This window comes from Babylonia areolata, chromosome 7 (genome assembly GCF_041734735.1).
Source record: "Babylonia areolata isolate BAREFJ2019XMU chromosome 7, ASM4173473v1, whole genome shotgun sequence".
Lineage (NCBI taxonomy): Eukaryota > Metazoa > Mollusca > Gastropoda > Neogastropoda > Buccinidae > Babylonia > Babylonia areolata.
The window spans coordinates 19,146,885-19,165,927 of NC_134882.1; the positions used below are offsets into that span (position 1 = coordinate 19,146,885).

At 44.9% G+C, this 19,043-nt stretch overlaps 1 protein-coding gene across 1 annotated transcript in view; it reads right to left on the reverse strand.

The window, feature by feature from the left end:
* Positions 1-444: 444 nt before the first annotated feature.
* LOC143284180 (gamma-aminobutyric acid receptor alpha-like) overlaps positions 445-19,043 on the reverse strand; it is a 42,092-nt gene continuing 23,493 nt past the window's right edge. The window contains exons 4-11 of the mRNA XM_076590847.1: positions 13,045-13,119; positions 11,010-11,164; positions 8,882-8,964; positions 6,939-7,079; positions 5,793-5,857; positions 4,955-5,042; positions 2,441-2,661; positions 445-729 (exon numbers count right to left, since the gene is read on the reverse strand). Coding sequence (XP_076446962.1) covers positions 445-729; positions 2,441-2,661; positions 4,955-5,042; positions 5,793-5,857; positions 6,939-7,079; positions 8,882-8,964; positions 11,010-11,164; positions 13,045-13,119 — 1,113 coding nt within the window. The remainder of the gene's footprint in view (positions 730-2,440; positions 2,662-4,954; positions 5,043-5,792; positions 5,858-6,938; positions 7,080-8,881; positions 8,965-11,009; positions 11,165-13,044; positions 13,120-19,043) is intronic.

Genomic DNA, 19,043 nt, shown 5'->3' on the forward strand with positions numbered 1-19,043 from the left:
AAAAAAGGTGACCACAAGCAGGACGTCACTTCACGCGGAATGTTGCTTGCAGCAAGCTCTGGCCTGGAAATCCTGCCACCGCCAGTTCATCAGTAACCTCCCGCACAATTCCAGTCCCAGTCCAAGTCCCAAGTACTTCTATATTCCAGTTCGCCCCTCTAGGCTCCATCTCTTCAACAACAATAACCGTTCTTTTTTTAAATTTTTTTTATTGTGGCGGGTAGAGTGGAGAGGTGGGGTGGAGGTGGGGATGATATGAGACAGAACAGGCAAAACCCTCCACAAACAACAACAACAACCGCTCGCACAAAGAACAACAACAAGACAGCGTCATCAGAAGAACGACAACGAACCACCACCACCATCATCATCATCACGACCACCCCTCCCACCGCCACCACTACCACCACCACCGTCAACTCCCCTTCTCTCCCACCACCAAGGTCACGCGATGTAGGCGATCCAATAGAGGATGTTGAGGACGATGAACGACGCCGGGAACATCACGCGGGCGGCCCGGTCGATCTTGCTGACGCTGTTGAGGCCGAGGGCGTTGCGCACGCGCTTGTTGAGGCGAGCCCTCCGCGTGGCCAGGAGGCAGGAGAGAGCCGCAGACAGGCTGCGTGGGCACGTGGGTTCGAACTTCTTGGCCCTGACTGTCCCGAAACGGCCCACGCCGTTGTCCAGCGCCGCCGCTGCTAGTCCCAGCTCTTCTGATTCCAAGGAGTCCTGTGAGATGAGAACAGGGATCCTGCATTGTGGAGAAAGGTTAGGTTGGGGAATGGGTAATTGCAATTTCTTTCTTCTTTTCTTTTCTTCTAATGAGATGATAACTAGAAAATCACCTGATATTTTATAAGCAAGCAATCAACTGAAAAAAAAAAAACAAAAAAAAAAAAACACACACAGAAAAAACAAACAACACACACCTACAACATCAACAAACAAAGACTTTCATCAGTAACCGTCTAATGTACCAAAGCTCACTCTCCAGCCAGCTCTTTCAGCCGACCTGCGAACGAACGAACACCCGCACAGCCAACCAGCCAACCCATTAATCATACCCTGTACTACCTCACACAATTAGCCAGTCAACTAACCTACCAACCAGCCCACTCACAAACACTTCCTAACAGCACTAACACAATCAATATACAATTACACCTCCACACGTACAACGAACTCACCCATCCCACACATCACCAAATCAACCAACTCCCCCCCCCCTTCCCAGCCTCCACAACCCAGTCCAACCACCACCCCCCCTTCCCAACCCCCACAACCCAGTCCAACCCCCCCCCTTCCCAGCCCCCACAACCCAGTCCAACCACCACCACCCCTTCCCAACCCCCACAACCCAGTCCAACCCCCCCCCCCCTTCCCAGCCCCCACAACCCAGTCCAACCCCCCCCCCCTTCCCAGCCCCCACAACCCAGTCCAACCACCACCACCCCCCATCCCAGCCCCCACAACCCAGTCCAACCAACCACACCCCCCCTTCTCACCCCCCACAACCCAGTCCAACCAACCCCCCCCCTTCTCAGCCCCCACAACCCAGTCCAACCAACCACACCACACCCCCCTTCCCAGCACCCACAACCCAGTCCAGCAACCACACCCCCCTTCCCAGTCTACACAACCCAGTCCAACCAACCACACCACACTTCCCAGTCCACACAACCCAGTCCAACCAACCACACCGCCGCCACCCCCCCCCCCCCGTCCCAACCCACACAACCCAGTCCAACCAACCACACACCCCTTCCCAGTCCAAACAACTCAGTCCAACCAACCACACCACCCTTTATTATTTTTTTTTTCTTCTAAAGGCCAGACTAAGCGCTTTGGGTTACGCTGCTGGTCAGGCATCTGCTTGGCAGATGTGGTGTAGCGTATATGGATTTGACCGAACGCAGTGACGCCTCCTTGAGCTACTGATACTGACACACCACCCTTGACAGCCCACACAACCCAATCCAACCAACCACACCCCATATCCAACTTAATCATTTCATTTCTTTAGGGAGTGGGTGGCTGGATGGGTGCGGAGGTCCTCCGATCTTCTCTTTCCCCCACACGCTTAGTTTTTTTTAATTGCAAGGAAAAAAAGTTTGTTTATTTTCTTTTACAATGGGTCCTCCATCCTCCTACTCTTTCCCGTACCCTTCCCATCCCCCTCCGCCCACCTCCCACCCCTCCACACATCCACCTCTTCATCCGTGTCCTGTCCACCCCCACCTCCCACCCCAGCCCCTTACTTCCCCCCTCCCACCCACACACACCTACCTCTTTATCCGTGTCCTGTCCAGCTCCCCCCACCCCCACCCCCCACTCACACACCTACCTCTTCATCCGTGTACGAGTCCTGTCCAGCCCCCTCGCCCACCCCCATCCCCCACCCCCCACCCCCAACCTCCCACTCACCCCCACACACACCTACCTCTTCATCCGTGTCTGTGTCCTGTCCAGCCGGCCTCTCCAGCGGCTCCGCTGTCCCGTACTTGGTGAAGTGGTGGACAGCGGCGAACTGCACGATGGTGGCGAAGACGAAGAAGAAGCACATGAGGACGTAGATGTCCAGCGCTGTGGAATAGGTAACCCTGGGCAGGTTGTCCCGGCTGTCCAGCGCCAGATAGGTCATGGTCAGCATTGTTGTGGACCCTGCAAGAGAGAGAGAGAGAGAGGAGAGAGGGACAAGACAATACAACATTCTTTATTTTTTGAGGATAATAAATAAGCACCGGCGCGCTTTTTTTTCTTTCTTTTTTTTGGTGCATACAGTCCCTGCCCTAAAACTTGGTCTACACTATATAATGCTACACATAATTTTATGTCATAGCATGCACTACACAATACTCCACGCAGTCATAACATGCGTACACAATACGACATAAAGGCATAAGCATGGTAATGATAACACACACACACACACACACACACAGAGGGAGGGTGAGGGAGGGAGGGGGGAGGGAGGGGGGGGATGTGGGTAGGATTTGCATAATTTTATTCCTTTTTCGATATTCCTTGTGACTCCTCCGGTGCACTTGATAATACAGGCATATAGTTCTGGAATGTGGTGGTGGTGGTGTGGTGTGAGGTGTGAGCTTCTTTGATGGTGCTTTTGTTTGTTCGTTTAATGTTCTTGTTGTTGTTCTAGTTGCTGCTGCTGTTGCAGTCTTAGTAGTAGTAGTAGTAGTAGTAGTAGTAATAGTAGTAGTAGTAGTTGTTGTTGTTGTTTTTGTCATTGTTGTACCAGTTGTTGATACACTCATCCTTCTTATCCTTCTCCTCCTCCAGCTGCTTCTTCTTCATTGTTGTACCTCCATTCAACCCCCAACACCCTCTCTCCCTCCCTTACCCATTCAAAATGATAATGCATTTGAACAGATCTATGAAAATACAAAGAATGTGATGATTTGTCTTCTTCTTCTTCTTCTACTTCTTCTTCTTCTTCTTTTTTCATTCTTTCCTTGGCTGAGACTCCCACGTTCACTCGCATACACGAGTGGAATTTTACGTATATGTCCGTTTCTACCGCCGCCATTGGGCAGTCATTCTGCGTCTTTCGCGGGTGATGACTTGTGAACATTAAACTATTTGGAGCCTGGAGTCTAGATCTCTTCTGTGTCTCCTATATATTTTTCATCGGTATTTATTAGCTTGTTTGTCAACTCTTGTAGCGTTTAGAAATTTGAGTCAGGTAATATTCTCCAACCAAACGTATTTAGGAAGCTTCACAAGAACAAATTAGGGTGTACTGATCAGCTAACGTCCTGTGTGTATTAAAAGAACACTGCACCAAAATCTGATGGAGTCTCCCGTCAGACCGACGGACGAGTAGGCGGGTAGGCTTATCTGTCGGTGTGTGACCTCATATGGGAGAAGAGGCCGATTCAGGATGCGCAGCACTTGCCACAGGTGTTGCAAGGGAAAACGTCTCCAGAAGGTGAGCCCTGCTTCCTTCGCTCACACTTCTCCTTAATGGCAAACGTTCTCTTGTTTTCAAACGCCACCAGAACACAACATCCTCCAGCGAGAGTGGTCAAGGGCATCCTGACAATTCAGGTGATTTTTTTTTTTTAGTGAAGAGGACCAAAATAGAATTATGGTGACGGGCGCCATAGCCGAATGGTTAAAGCGTTGGACTTTCGATCTGTGGGTCCCGGGTTCGAATCACGGTGACGGCGCCTGGTGGGTAAAGGGTGGAGATTTTTACGGTCTCCCAGGTCAACATATGTGCAGAACTGCCAGTACCTGAACCCCCTTTGTGTGTATACGCAAGCATAAGATCAAATACGCACCTTAAAGATCCTGTAATCCATGTCAGCGTTCGGTGGGTTATGGAAACAAGAACATACCCAGCATGCACACCCCCGAAAGCGGAGTATGGCTGCCTACATGGCAGGGTAAAAACGGTCATACACGTAAAAAGCCCACTCGCGTATATACGAGTGAACGTGGGAGTTGAAGCCCACGAACACAGAAGAAGAAGAAGAAGAAGAATTATGGTAAATGGGTATGAGTTTACAGACAACGTCCTCTATGTATTAGAAGAACACCATACCAAAATAGAATTAGGGGTAACGGGTGTGAGTTTGCAGACAACGTCCTGTGTGTATGAAAAGAACACTGTACCAAAATAGAATTAGGGTTAACGGGTGTGAGTTTGCAGACAACGTCCTCTGTGTATCAAAAGAACACCGTACCAAAATAGAATTAGGGTTAACGGGTGTGAGTTTGCAGACAACGTCCTCTGTGTATTAAAAGAACACTGCACCAAAATAGAATGAAGTTAAACAGGTGTTAGTTTATAAACAACGTCCTGTGTATATCAAAAGTACACCACTCTGAAATAAAATTAGGGTAAACTGGTGTGAGTTTTTCTTCTTCTTTCGATTGTTTACATAGGAACTTGCATGATAGGGCATTAGGGTAAACTGGAGTGATGTCGTACCCAGTGTGATGCGGTCTGAGGTGGCCTCTCTGTTGATCCAGAAGGAAACCCACGACAGAGCCACTAGCAGACAGCAAGGCACATATACCTGTAACAACGTTTCTTTCAGTCAGGTTATTTCTGTCTGTGACTGTCTGTCTCTCTGCTGTCTGTCTGTTTATTTTCTATCTGTCTGCCTGTCTTCAAAGTATTTATATTTGAGAGGTCAGATTGGACGAATAGGCCATGCCTAAAATCTACATCCTGGAGAAAAAAGTTTCAGTTTCTGAGTTCTATCTATCTATCTATCTGTCTATTTATCTATCTTTTTTTTTTTTCTTTTCTTTGTGTGTGTGTGTGTGTGTGTGTGTGTGTGAGCGCGCGTTTGTACAAGCACTTATATATGTATGCATATGTGTCTAAAATACCACTGTAATTGTGTTTTTGTATGGTTTCTGGTTCATGTTTGTACCCATTATGCACTAAATAAGGAACATAATAGAATATGTCTTTATCAGTCTTTTTGATTTGTTAGATTAAGGGCTTCCCCTTTACGAAGTAGCGTTCATAACTCTTTAACTGTACTTCTATTTCAAATATTCATCTTTGACTCCGCCGTCTGTCTGTCCTGTGTGCCCCAACTCACCATTCACCCACCCCCGCACCCCGTTCTCTCCCACCTTTTTATTCATCAGACAAAAGGTGATAACATTCAAATGTAAAAAAAAGAAAAAGAAAAAAAAAGAAGCTTCAACTAGATGTCTACAATCCCATCAAAAATCAGACATGAAACAAAATTCTTTCTCCTCTCTACCCTTACATGAATCAGGGCAGTAATATTTCTTCTCCTCCTCCTTACCTGGATCAAGAAGTAGCCGGTATGTCGTCGGAAATCAAAGTACACAGTTAGCACCGAATGCGTGGCTGGAAAGAAAGAAGATTGAATTATGGTTACACTGTCGTCTGTTCTACAAATACAAGCAGGACAGGTAAGATGATGTAGGTGAGATACTTTTGTGCTTACCTGACAATGACTTGTGACAAAACAAAAAAGAAGAAAAGATACATTGTAACTGCAGTTTGCATGTCAATCATTACAGTGTAAATCAGTCGCACTCGAAATTGAATGCTGTGATTTTATGTGTTCTCCCCCTTGCCACCACATATATCATTGTCCAAGTATACCTTAAAAACAACAACAACAACAAAAACCACAAAAACAACAACAAATAAACAAACAACCCCCCCACAAAACAACAACAAATAAACAAACAAAAAACCCCACAAAACAGCAACAACAACAAAAAGCCCTGCTAACTTTAAGCAAGTGAATGCGATTGCTGTCTAATACACCTTGAATCGAATAAAACAAGTTTTTAACATGAAAGAAAGAAAGGAGAAACTTTTATTGATACTGGCATTCTCAGTTTCTTAGAAGCTTTGCGATAATGAAAAAAAAGATCCACTGGTATAAGCAGTGTAAATCAAGTTCGAGTACCCGTGAAAGGGAAATAAATTTAACCTTACAAGTCATTTCTTGTGTACGAAATGGTGAAAGAAACACACACACACACACACACACACACACACACACACACACACACACACAAGACGAGTTACTCCGTTTTGTTGTTGTTGTTGTTTTGCGCCTTACTCAGAGAAATACTCTTTCTAAATTCCTATTATTATCATCTGTTTATTTGCTTTTTCCAATTATTGTTTTGATTTTCCATTAATATCATCATTATTATTGTTATCATTGTTATTATTATCATTCTTCTTCTTATTATTATTAGTAGTAGTAGTAGTAGTAGTAGTAGTAGTAGTAGCAGCAGCAGCAGCAGTAGTAGCAGCAGCAGCAGCAGTATTGTTGTTGTTATTATCATTTGTTGTTGTTATTGTCATTATCATCATCATTTATTATTATTATTATTATCATGTATTATCATCATCATTATTATTATTATTATTACTATTGTTGTTGTTGTTATCATTAAAGACTTACTGCCTTTGAAGCAGGCGGTAGAGCTGGCGGCAGGCATCCCAGTCAGGTCGAACTGGGACAGCCTCATGTCACGGGAGGCCACCACAGCTCGTTTCTCGCCGAAACGCCACTGGTACACCACGTCCTCCGTCGAGTAGGCGACTTGTTAAGGACACATAGACAGGTACAGACACAAAGACAGACGTACACAAACACACACACACACACAACACACACACACACACACACAATCAAACAAACATATGTACACACACACACACACACACAGAGATACACACACACACACACACACACACACACACACACACACGCACGCACGCACGCACGCACGCGCACACACACACAATCAAACAAACATACGTACAACACACGCACACACGCACGCACGCACACACACACACAAACACACACCGACCACACACACACGCATGTATTCAGGTACTAACTTACAATTCAATGCAATGCAATGCAAAACCATTCAATGAAATGCCTTCCAAAATAACGCAATGCAGCAAAGCGCAACGCAGTGCCGTACAATACATTATATCTGATTTCACCCGAAAGAGGGGAAGAATAACATGTAATTCAGTGCCTATCAGAAGGTAAATAAACAAAAACAAACAAACAAACAAACAAAAACAACAACAACAGCAACCAACAACAACCGTTTATATCCTCCTTCTTGCTGCTGTGTGTGAAAGATAGCAGAGAACTCAGAACTCAGAACTCAAAACGTTTTTCATTCAAGGATTAAGATTTTAGGCATGTCCCATTCTTCCAAATCTGTCCTTGCTACATGTTACAATAGGAGAGAGAGAGAGAGAGAGAGAGAGAGAGAGAGAGAGAGAGAGAGGGAGAGAGAGAGAGAGAGAGAGAGAGAGAGAGAGAGAGAGAGAGAGAGAGTAATCGGGAGAAAGCAACGAAATAAATATAGAGCAGTTGAAAGTTCTGCTGACACAATCAACCAAGAACCATCCTCCTCATCATGATCCTCATCACCGTCATTCTCCTCCTCCACCTCCTCTTCCTCATCACCAGTATCATCATCATCATCATTAATAACCTTGCAACTTATCAGCCAACCTACTGAAGTCGACTTAACGTCTTCTGTCCATCTCTGTCCTCACCTAACCCCATTCCACCCCCCTCCCGTCACCCCAAACACACACACACACACACACACCATCCTGGAGTTTATTGTTCTCTTCATGAGCTGGATGTAGTCTTCTTGCTGTGGTCCAGAAATATGCTTTAAGCACGATCAGTTGGGGGTGATGTGCTCAGCGATATGACGTTGCATCGAGAAAAGGTATTGATCTTTCTCTCTGTCTATGCCATATCTCCGCTGGCGTATAAGATCTTCATTTTCTTAACTCCTCCTCTTCCCCCTGCACTTCCTCCTTCGTTCTCCTCTTCCTCCTTCTCATTCTTGTTTGTTCTTATTAAATTTTTTTTTTCATCTTTGTTCTTCATTTTGTTCTTATTCTCGTTCTTGTTCTTGTTCGTCTTCGTGTTCTTCTTGCTCTTGCTTCTGTTGTCGCTCTTGTTGTTTTTCATCATCATCATCATAATCATCATCATAATCATCATCATCATCTTCTTCTTCTTCTTCGCTCCCTTTTCATTACCACCCGTTTTTAATATTTCCCGTATATATAGCGTTCATGGTCCTCATCATATGATCATTCGTCGTGATCATCATGATAATCGTTGCCTTCATTTTCTGAATATCCCTTCTTCGTAAACCACCTCCATCTTCCCCTTCTCCTCCTCCTCCTCATCATCATTATCACCCTCATCATTTCGTCATCTTATTTCCTTAAATATTCCTTCTGCACACGCCTCAAAAGCGCGGCTTCATAAATATGATAAAAATGAGACATCAAAAGAGAAGGGGGAAAAAAAACCAACCCAAACAGACCCACACGAATTAGCATACTCACAGCTCGCGATGTGCAGCGGGCATTTCTGGGTATCCATGGGGAACTTCTCAAGATGCATCGGGCAGCTGGCTTTGATGGTCAGCCTGTGGTGGACAGCACAGCATCATATTGTTATCGTCTCTCTGAACACGCAGGGCATTATTCTCATCACTTCCCTTCGGAGAAAACCCAGGGAGTAAATGGAGGGTTATCAATGCTTATGTATTCAGGGATATTAATTCTGATATCGGGGCGGAGGGTGAGGAGGAGGGGTGGGGGTCGGGGGGTGGCGGGGGGAGCGGGGGTGGGGGGGGGGGGGCATAGGGGAAGGGGGAGGGGACGAGGAAGAGTGGTTGAGGGGCATTAGGGGTGGTTGGGAAAAGTGGAGTCAGAGGTCAGGTTTGGGTTTTGGGGGAGGGTGGTGGCGGGGGGTTATAGTGTAGGTGAAAGGAATGGAATAAGAACGTTCTATTGCGAAGTGAATGTGTGGGTGTAATTGTGTGTGTGTGTGGGGGGGTGGGGGTGGGGGGTGGGGGGGGGAGGGTGTCTCCGCGATCTTCTGTCTGTTTGTTTGACCATCTGTCTGTCTCTGTCTGTCTGTCTTCTCTATCTGCTGCCGGCCTGTCTGTCCGTTAATGCTGTAGCTGTTCTTTCTCTCCATACACACACACACACACACACACACACACACACACACTCTCACACACAAACACACACACATACACTGACACACACACACACACACACACACACACACACACACACACACACACACACACACACACACACACACACTCACTCACTCACTCACTCACTCACCCTTACCTCATGGCCGGCACGCACCCCACCAGCCCACTCGCTCTCCCAAACCTCTCCCTCCTCAATATCTATATATTCATTTTTTCTTATTCATAGCTGATTCATAGTTTATCATTTTGCGTGAGGGCATGATGTCATCCATTCTATCCTCAATAAAACATATGTCGCTGTCGTTGTGAGTCACTTGTCATTGTCATCCATTCTATCCTCAATAAAATATATGTCGTTGTCGTTGTGAGTCACTTGTCACTGTCATCATCTCAGCGAGCAGAGAACGCCCTCGCCATCATGATTGACAGCAGGTGTGATGATGTGCATGAATAAACAGTGCTTCTTTCCATAACTGACCACACTTCTTCTTCTTCTTCCTCGTTCGCCTCACATTAGATGAGCAGCCCGGTGTCCTCGATGAAGGCTGCCGTCCGCCGCAGCTCCTCCAGGGTGCCGTACAGTTTGGCTTCCACTGCTGTCGGTTTTGGCCAGTACTTCCTCCTGGATACTGCATGCGTCCTACAGTCTTGAAGGATGTGGTCGGTTGTCATTGGTCCGTCACCACAAGGGCACTCTCCACTCTGTCCAATGCCAAATTTTGTGTGCATGTGGTGGAGCAGGCGGTTGTGTCCAGTACTCAGGCGGAAGATCTTGACCTGTTCCCGTCGTATGGTATCTGTCTTCTGGGTTATATTTGGGGTGCTGGAGGCGCCACTTTATTCCTTGCTGTGCCTTGACTGACCACACAACCCCACCACCAGTATTTCCCTCCACGCAAGCCCCTCCCACCCCCACCTGAAACAACGAAACCTTCGCAACACCAAGACCACAGCACTGAACGTCAGTAAGACACGAGCCAATGGTTCCCAGACCAGTTAGACACGGTCTGATTGGCCCAGCCAGACAGTTAACAAAAACACTCAAAACAAACTGCATTTGTTTTTCGGGGAGTCCTCTCAGAGAGTAGAACTCCTATTACACTTCAACTTTGAGTTAAGTCTCGTTTTAATAGGCCTAATCTTTCAACACGTCACGCCCACCAAATCTTCTCCCACCCCCCCAAACCCCCTTCAAACTTCAACTCACAGGTTGGTAAAGTCTCGTTTCGTGATCTTAAACTCAACACCACTCGCCGCACCATCTTCTCCCATCCCCACCCCCTTCAAACTTCAACTCACAGGAAAGTCTCAACAACACACGCCCTATCATCTTCTTCCACCCCTCACACCCCTTCAAACTTCAACTAACAGGTAAGTCTTCTCTCATGATCTCAACAGATACTCGCCCACCATCTTTTCCCATCCCCAGCCCCACCCCACCACCTCACTCATCCACCCACCTCTGCGAGTAGAGAATGCTGCCGTCGTGGTTGAGCCTGAAGAACTTGTTGGGGGCGGTGATGGTGTGCAGGTAGGAGTGGCCGCCGTTGATGAAGATGGTGTCCGGGTGCCAGATCCTCTCAAGCATCTTCACGTTCAGAGACACGTTGCTCACCTGTAGGGGAAGATTAATTTAATGTCACAGCCCTGAAAAATCAAACAGGCGAACTTTTCGATGGTTTCGCTCCATTATCACCATGAGAAGGACGGTGGCAGAGTGGTTAAGACGCCTCTCTGCCGATACAGCCTTCGTGAATGAGCGTCTGGGTTCGATTTCCGCTCTTCCCCTTTCTCCCAAGTTTGACAGGAAAATCGAATTGAGCGTCTAGCCATTCGGATGAGACGATCAACCGAAACACGCACTTGGCGCACTGAAACAACAACAACAAACGCAACAACAACGAAAATAACATCAAACAAACAAACAAAAATAGAATAGAATAGAATGGAATAGAATAGAATATGTCTTTATTACCAAGTGTACCGGGGTCACAAGGAATATTGGGGGGGGGCGGGGGGGGGGGGGGGGGGGGGGGTATAGTACATAACAAGACACGAACATCGAAAATCGAACATCGAAAATCATACACAAACACAGATTCAGTAGAAATTAGGAGACATACAAGTGCGTATCAATATAAAAACTTGTGCATATTCACACATGCACGCACTGCGCACGCACACACACACACACACACACACACTCTCTCTCCCTCTCACACACACACACAAACTCTCTCTCTCTCTCTCTCTCTCTCTCTCTCTCACACACACACGTTTGAACAGAAGCTGCATATTACATGTGGATGGGGCTGATGACTAGATCTTCAGGTAGATGGTTGTTGGCTGCACAATTCTTTTTATCGCGCTGGATTTGTTCGAGAGACAGGGCATTGACAAACAAACGTGGCGACAAAAGTGTTGTCCCCCAACAAAAAATATGTAGGAAAAGATCCACATGCACTCAAGGCCAGACAAAGCGCGTTGGGTTACGCTGGCTGGTCAGGCATCTGCCTGGCAGATGTGGGGCAGCGTGTACATGGATTTGTCCAAACTCAGTAACGCCTCCTCGGGAGACTGAAACCGAAACTGAAACTTGAACTTCCTCAACACAAACTGTATTAAGGAACGAACGTTTGGGAGTTGGTAAGGCTGTGGGTGAACTGATTCCACAGCTGCATCAAATGTTGCCTTGGTCACAGGCGCCCGACCACGGTGTGCTGCAACAGACTGTTGTCATGAATTGCAGGGAGTTCCAGGACAGTGTGACGGGCAAGGCAAGGCCTTCTCGTCCTGATTTGAGCAGCTTTGTCTTTAATAAACCTTCCTCTGGCAGAACTGGCATACTATTAGCAGTATTTTTTATGTATTTATCTATTATTTTATTTATTTATCTATTTATTTATTTTATTATTATTATTATTATTATCATTATTATTATTTTATTTATTTATTTATTATTATTATTTTTTAATTTTTTGTTATTTTTCCTTTATTTATTTATATTATTATTATTATTATTATTATTATTATTGTTATCATTATTATTCATTTTTATTTTAAAAATTTTATTCTATTTTATTTATTATTTTTCTATTGATTTTTTTTCTCAAGGCCTGACTAAGCGCGTTGGGTTACGCTGCTGCTCAGGCATCTGCTTGGCAGATGTGGTGTAGCGTATATGGATTTGACGGAACGCAGTGACGCCTCCTTAAGCTACTGATACTGATACTGGCAGAAATTAGTTTTGGTGCACAGCACAGCGTCGAAATTCCTGACCAGGTCAGTGCAGTTGCTTTTGTGCCAACACAAGATGCTCATGGAATGCATAATCACTTCTCAACCGGATTGATACCCCTTTAAAAGAACGCTTTTCCAGAGGTCTCTCTCTCTCTCTCTGCTTCTCTACGACTTCATCTTAGTGGAGAAACGCAGAGAAATTTCTTCTGCGTGTGTAGCAGAGTCAGAGGCCCGATATCAACAAGTTGCTCTCACCTGCTGTTCCGTGCGGTTGAAGGACAGGCGGGAGTCTGTCCAGACCTGTCTGAAGTAGCAGTCCATGGAGTAGATCTGAGGAGAGAGAGAGAAAAAAAAACAAACACAAGAGAGGTAAGGCCTTCAAGACTCATCTGTGATACACATTTAAAAAAAATTATGAAAAAAAAACATAAATAAAATTGAGTTTAGAAAATTTCAAAATCGTTAAAATGTGTCTCTTATATGATATAAAGCTTCGGGTAAAAAAAAAAAAAGAAGCATAAAAGCAGATTCGAACCAAGCATGTTCGAGTCTAGAGTTAGTAGTCTTACTCACAGCGCTATTCAGAGTCTATAAATGACGTTCAACAATCAATATTTCAACTGTTTTTTAGCGTGATAAATCGGTTACAGTATTCGAGGTTTAGTATATCTCGAGCATTTAAGAAATTCTTTTACGTCCGCGGTAAAGGAGACGTTGCCATCACCTCAAGCACACCGCAACATGAATTTGCTTTCTCAGTATCTGTGGAGATCATATTTGACAAGCAGAAACTACAACACGGTCCATTCAATATTTCTTTTATGTACATTCTAGTTAATTCAATAACCGCTTTGAAATATTAACATGCAGTAAACACGTCGATGATGTAGTTAGTGTCACTGTATGTTTTCTGTCCAGAATTTGTATAGCTTTTCTTTTCATTGCAAACAAGAAAAATATTAGGTCATGCTGGCTTCACACCTAACCGTTTTCTGGATTCGGATCCTCAACAAAATAAACCGTTCGTGATCCGGAAATACGATTAAATCCGGAAGACTTATAACTTGTTATTGTTACGACGGTGAAGATTTGAATGAGAAGAAGAAGAAGAAGAGGAGGAGGAGGAGGAGGAGGAGGAGGAGGAGCAGGAGGAGGAGTAGGAGGAAGAAGAACACAACAATAACAACAAGGTGTAGGAGGTGGAGGAAGATGGAAGAAGTGCAGAGGAAGATGAGTTAACAAAATGAAGATCTTACACACTAGCACGAGAGAGAGAGAGAGAGAGAGAGAGAGAGAGAGAGAGAGAGAGAGAGAGAGAGAGAGAGAGAGAGAGAGAGAGAGAGAGAGAGAGAGAGAGAGAGAGAGAGAGAGATCAATATCATATCTCGATGCAGCATAATACCGCTGCGCACATCATCCCAACTGATCGTGTTCAAAGCATTTTTCTGGACTACAGCGATAAGAAAGAATCTACATCCAGAACACGAAGAGAAAATTAGATCGTGGGTGGGGAAAGGTTCGGAGGCATGTGTGTGTGTGTGTGTGTGTGTGTGTGTGTGTGTGTGTGTGTGTATGTGTGCGTGTGTCTGTGTGAATGCGTTCGTGTGTGTGTGTGTGTGTGTATGTGTGTGTGAGTGTGTGTAGTGAGGGGTGGGGGTGGGGTGGGGTGGGGGGGTGATGGCAGGGGTACGCAGAAACTGTCAAGTCGGTTTCAGTTTGCTGAACAACAAATTGAAAGGTTAATGACTATGTTCATTTATTTTATTGCATTCCTCGGATTATTTACACACATCACACACACACACACACCACACACACACACCATTAACAGTTGACACATCATTGTCTAAATTTATGTCTTTCTCTCTGCCTATCCGGTAGTCTGGCTATCTGATTGTCGACCTTTCTGTCTACCGAGAGAGAGAGAGAGAGAGAGAGAGAGAGAGAGAGAGAGAGAGAGAGAGAAGATGAGTGGATATAGAGAGAGCGAGGGGGGGAAAGCAAGAGAGACGGAGACATACAGACAGACAGGCAGATAGACAGACAGACAGACAGACACACACACACACAAAGAGAGAGAGAGAGAGAGAGAGAGAGAGAGAGAGAGAGAGAGAGAGAGATAGGATGAGTAGATATAGAAAGAGCGAGGGAGTGGGAGGTGGGAGGAGCAGAGAGCAACAGATACAGAGACTCATAAAGAGAAACACACACACACACACACACACACACACACACACACACACACACACACATACAAAGAGAGAGAGAGAGAGAGAGAGAGAGAGAGAGAGAGGACAGACAGACAGACAGACAGACAGGCAGGCAAAGACAAAGAGAAAGACAAAGACAGAGACACAGCGAGAGAGACAGAGACAGACAGAGAGACAGAGATACATACAGAGGACTGACTGAAGACAGAGACAGACAGAGAGACAAAATCAGAGACAGACGGACACAGAAAAATCGCCTCCTTTATACAAACCATCCCAAGGCTGGCGGACTGCAGAATCTCTCTTGATCGATAAAACGTCCCCCTACACAGTCAAGGAACCAAGCTCTTGGAGAGAAAGAAGGCAAGGGTGGGTGCTGGGGGTGGGGGTGGGGGTGGGGGTGAAGGGAGGAGGGGCAGTTCGTTTATCCTACATGCCCCCCCCCGCCCCCCTCGCCCTCTCTCTCTCAATCGCCCTTCCTTGCAACCGTCATTTTCTCCCTGTGTCTCAAAACCTTGATATCTTCCTGGCCCCACCACCACACCCCCGCCCTCCCGCCGACCTCTTTTCCACTGTGCCCCTAACCCCCGCCCCCATCCCCCCAAATCCCCCCCCCCTCCCCCGCAAACCCCAACCCCAACATCTGCGCGCGCGCGCGCGCGCGCACACACACACACACACACGACCTATCGGATCCCTTGACTTCAACCTAAAGTTTCTTTTGCCCTCCTTTTCCCTTTATACGCATTGCATTGCCCGCACCTTGTCATTTGTTGGACAGAACGAGTCCTCGCTGTGTGTGTGTGTGTGTGTGTGTGTGTGTGTGTTCGTTCTTTAGTTTAACGTCTTTTCACTGTCAGTGATATTAGACGAGGGTAGGAAAAAAAAATCGAGGGGGGAAAAGAAATTACTGTGTACGCATGCGAGTAAGTAAAAGTGTGTGTGCGTGTGTGTGTGTGTGTGTGTGTGTGTGTGTGTGTGTGTTGTGTTTGTGTGTATGTGTGTGTGCCTGCGTGTATACGTACGTGCGTGCGCGTGCGCATGTGTGTGTTTTCTTTCTCTTTCTCTCTGTCTGTTTGTCCGTCTGTCTGTCTGTCTCTTATCTCCTTCCTTCTCCTTTCCCGCTCTCTTGCATAAAAACAGAGACAGTTACATCCCACGAAAGCTAATCGCGCCACTGTAAGAAGATAGAAACGAAATCTAAAGAATTTCGAGACACCTTAATCAGAAAATGCAGGAAAATTGAGAGTACCTTGTTCAACAACACAGGGTTGTGCTGTTCATTGAGTTTGAGTGTCAGTTTCAAAGAGGTGTCAAAGATCCATATACGCTGCACCAAATCTGCTTTAATCATGAATTTGACGGAACATTAGATTCTATACTGCTGCTGTTTTGTACTTTTTATCTCTAAAATGCAAATAAAAAGTATGGAAAAATACAAAGAGAGAGAAGGTATTGCTCTGGATCTGAGGTACAGGCATGAAGCTGAAAACATGGTTGCTGTTTTTGTTTGGTTATTTGTTTTTAGTTAACTGCCTCAAGGAACTTTCACTGTGGAAAGGTTTACATACTTAATGCCGTCTCGTTGTCGTTTGCAATACTCGCCTACGATTAGCTCTCTGCTAATCTTTTGTCCGTGATGTAGCTTCATCCTGCTTCAGACAGCGCTCTTAGGCTTCAGATAATGATTCATGCACAAGCTGTATTAGCAGACGACAGTTTTTGCAACTAACCTGGTGGCAGAATATGTGACGTCACTCCCAGTTTGAACGCAAATCCGCTTACATCATTTTGTTCTCGCCAGACAGCCTACTCCTCGACCAGCGTCGCGGTATGCTATTGGCTGAGCTGGAATCTGTGTTTCTGGTCCACCGTATTTAATTAATATATCTTTTTCAGATCAGTAAACTACAAGTACTATACACTGGCAGAATCGTCGCGATTCCATCTTTAAGTCTATTCCATTTGTGTTTGCCTACGTTAAACTGATTTAACGCAGTTTGTAATTTTCAGCGACGAGCTCGTTTAAACTGACCCTGTTCAGGTGACTTAAATTAAGATTATAAATTCATCGTAAATAGTCAGCACTTCATTTTATACTCATTAGAAAGTAGGTGTTGAGCTCTTTCTTTTGCAACTTATCCGACGTAAATCGGTTCAGGAATCATTTAGAAATCTGTCACTGAACACCTTGTTAGAAACACAGTTGTTGTCAGATTTGGCCAGATTAGGGACGATCTGATCGCAGCACATGTGACTTTCTTTGCAGTCCGTTTAACCTGCATAAATTGGCACAGTGAATGACGAGTGGTCATTTTCTGGTCAGTCATCTGACCAGAGCTGACTGCTCTCTCTCTCTCTTGCTGCGTCGCAAGCAGTGTTTGAGTGTGTGTTGTGTGTTCCTATAATGGCAGACATCTCTCTATGTATTGCTGTAAGTTTTAGTGTGTAGAATGTGTCGATTTGTAAATTGTATTGTTCAACACAGTACTTGTGTTCATATGAGTATGTTCAGTTATTGCTTTCTTCAGTTATTGCTTTGACATGTTAGTCACAGTTTGGCTATGATTGATCTAAATAATTGTCATGTCCTCATCAGCTTGGAGCAGTGTTCCATTTGATTCTTCTTAACGTCACAGTCAATGACGTCTCTGGACACTGATAGTTTGTTCGAGAATATTCTAGTGAGTGCATATGACGCGTTCTTTTTCATTTGCTGTCACTGATGAAGGTTAGTGTTTCACTGATTCTCAATACTCTAAGATGTGTGTAGTATTCTGTCATGATTACAAGATAGTGTTTGATTAATATCAGTTTTTGGTTAAAACCACCTGATATGTATCAGTCTGTTAATTGTAATTTCGTTGTCATGTTCTCTCCTATAGGGCTTACTCCAGTATAGTGCTACATGATAAACTGATTCATTTGAGTCACTTTGACACAGTATAAGCTTTACCTAATCTATACTGTCAGTGTACTTTCACTAAAATTAATCAGCATAGCTTCAATCACTTTAACTGCACTGTTTAAATGTATTAGAAATGTCATTTGATGTCAGTGTTTGATCTTCACACATATGCATAACCAAGTGATAGTCTGTCCATGTAATATGTATACATGTGCTTTACTATTCATTTGTGCCGACATGTTGTGCTAATGACATTTGTTTGTGTGATTCCAGGCACTGTCTTCTCTTCTTACATCTTCTCTTCTTATATTGTCTTCTTCTCATATTCTCTTCTCTTAGTTCTTCTCTTTTTATGTCTTCTCATTATCTCTTCTCCAATATTTCCTTTTAGTTATTCTCTACATAACTATTGCAAATACAACAATAGAAACACCCATTTGTGACTGGCCTCTATATGTTCCTGGCCTGTGCGTGGGAATTCTTATCTATCCTTTTATCATTTAAGTTATTTAGTTAGTTCTTTTGTATCGTACCCTATTAGAACCACTCGGTTCGGCTACAAAAGCTCTAATAATTTGGCTATGACTCTCAAAAACTAGGAGGCAAGATTGCACTGGCTCTTAGTGCTGCGGATCTAGGGGCCAGCTGGCCTTTGGGAACCATCCCAACGCCGACTGTCCTAAAAACCCTCTTGGCCGAGAGAGTGGGGATGTAACTTGGGCAAAACACTCTCCACTTTCAACAGATTCTCGTCCAGATAGTAGGGACAGCAGTTGCCTCCTCTGCTGTTCTGATGGTCATAGTTGGACATGCACAAAAAAAGGGTTATAATGCGTGCCATTATTCTGTCTCTGCAGCAGGCAATCTTTACACAAAGATAACAGGAGGTATATACAGTCTCATCTCTTCTGCTGTACGCTCTTGCGCGGCACATTGATTTTTCACGAAGAAAGAGATGTGGCTGGTACAATCTATTCGTTTTCTTTGCTTACTTTTTCCTAGTGGTCAGTTTACAGGAAATGGGGAAAGGAAAACGACCATGTCAAATGATAGAAAAATGAGTCATAGCTGCAAGCGTGTTCCAGCACCTAAACAACCCAGGGAATACCTCTGGTACTGTACTGACCGAGCGGCAA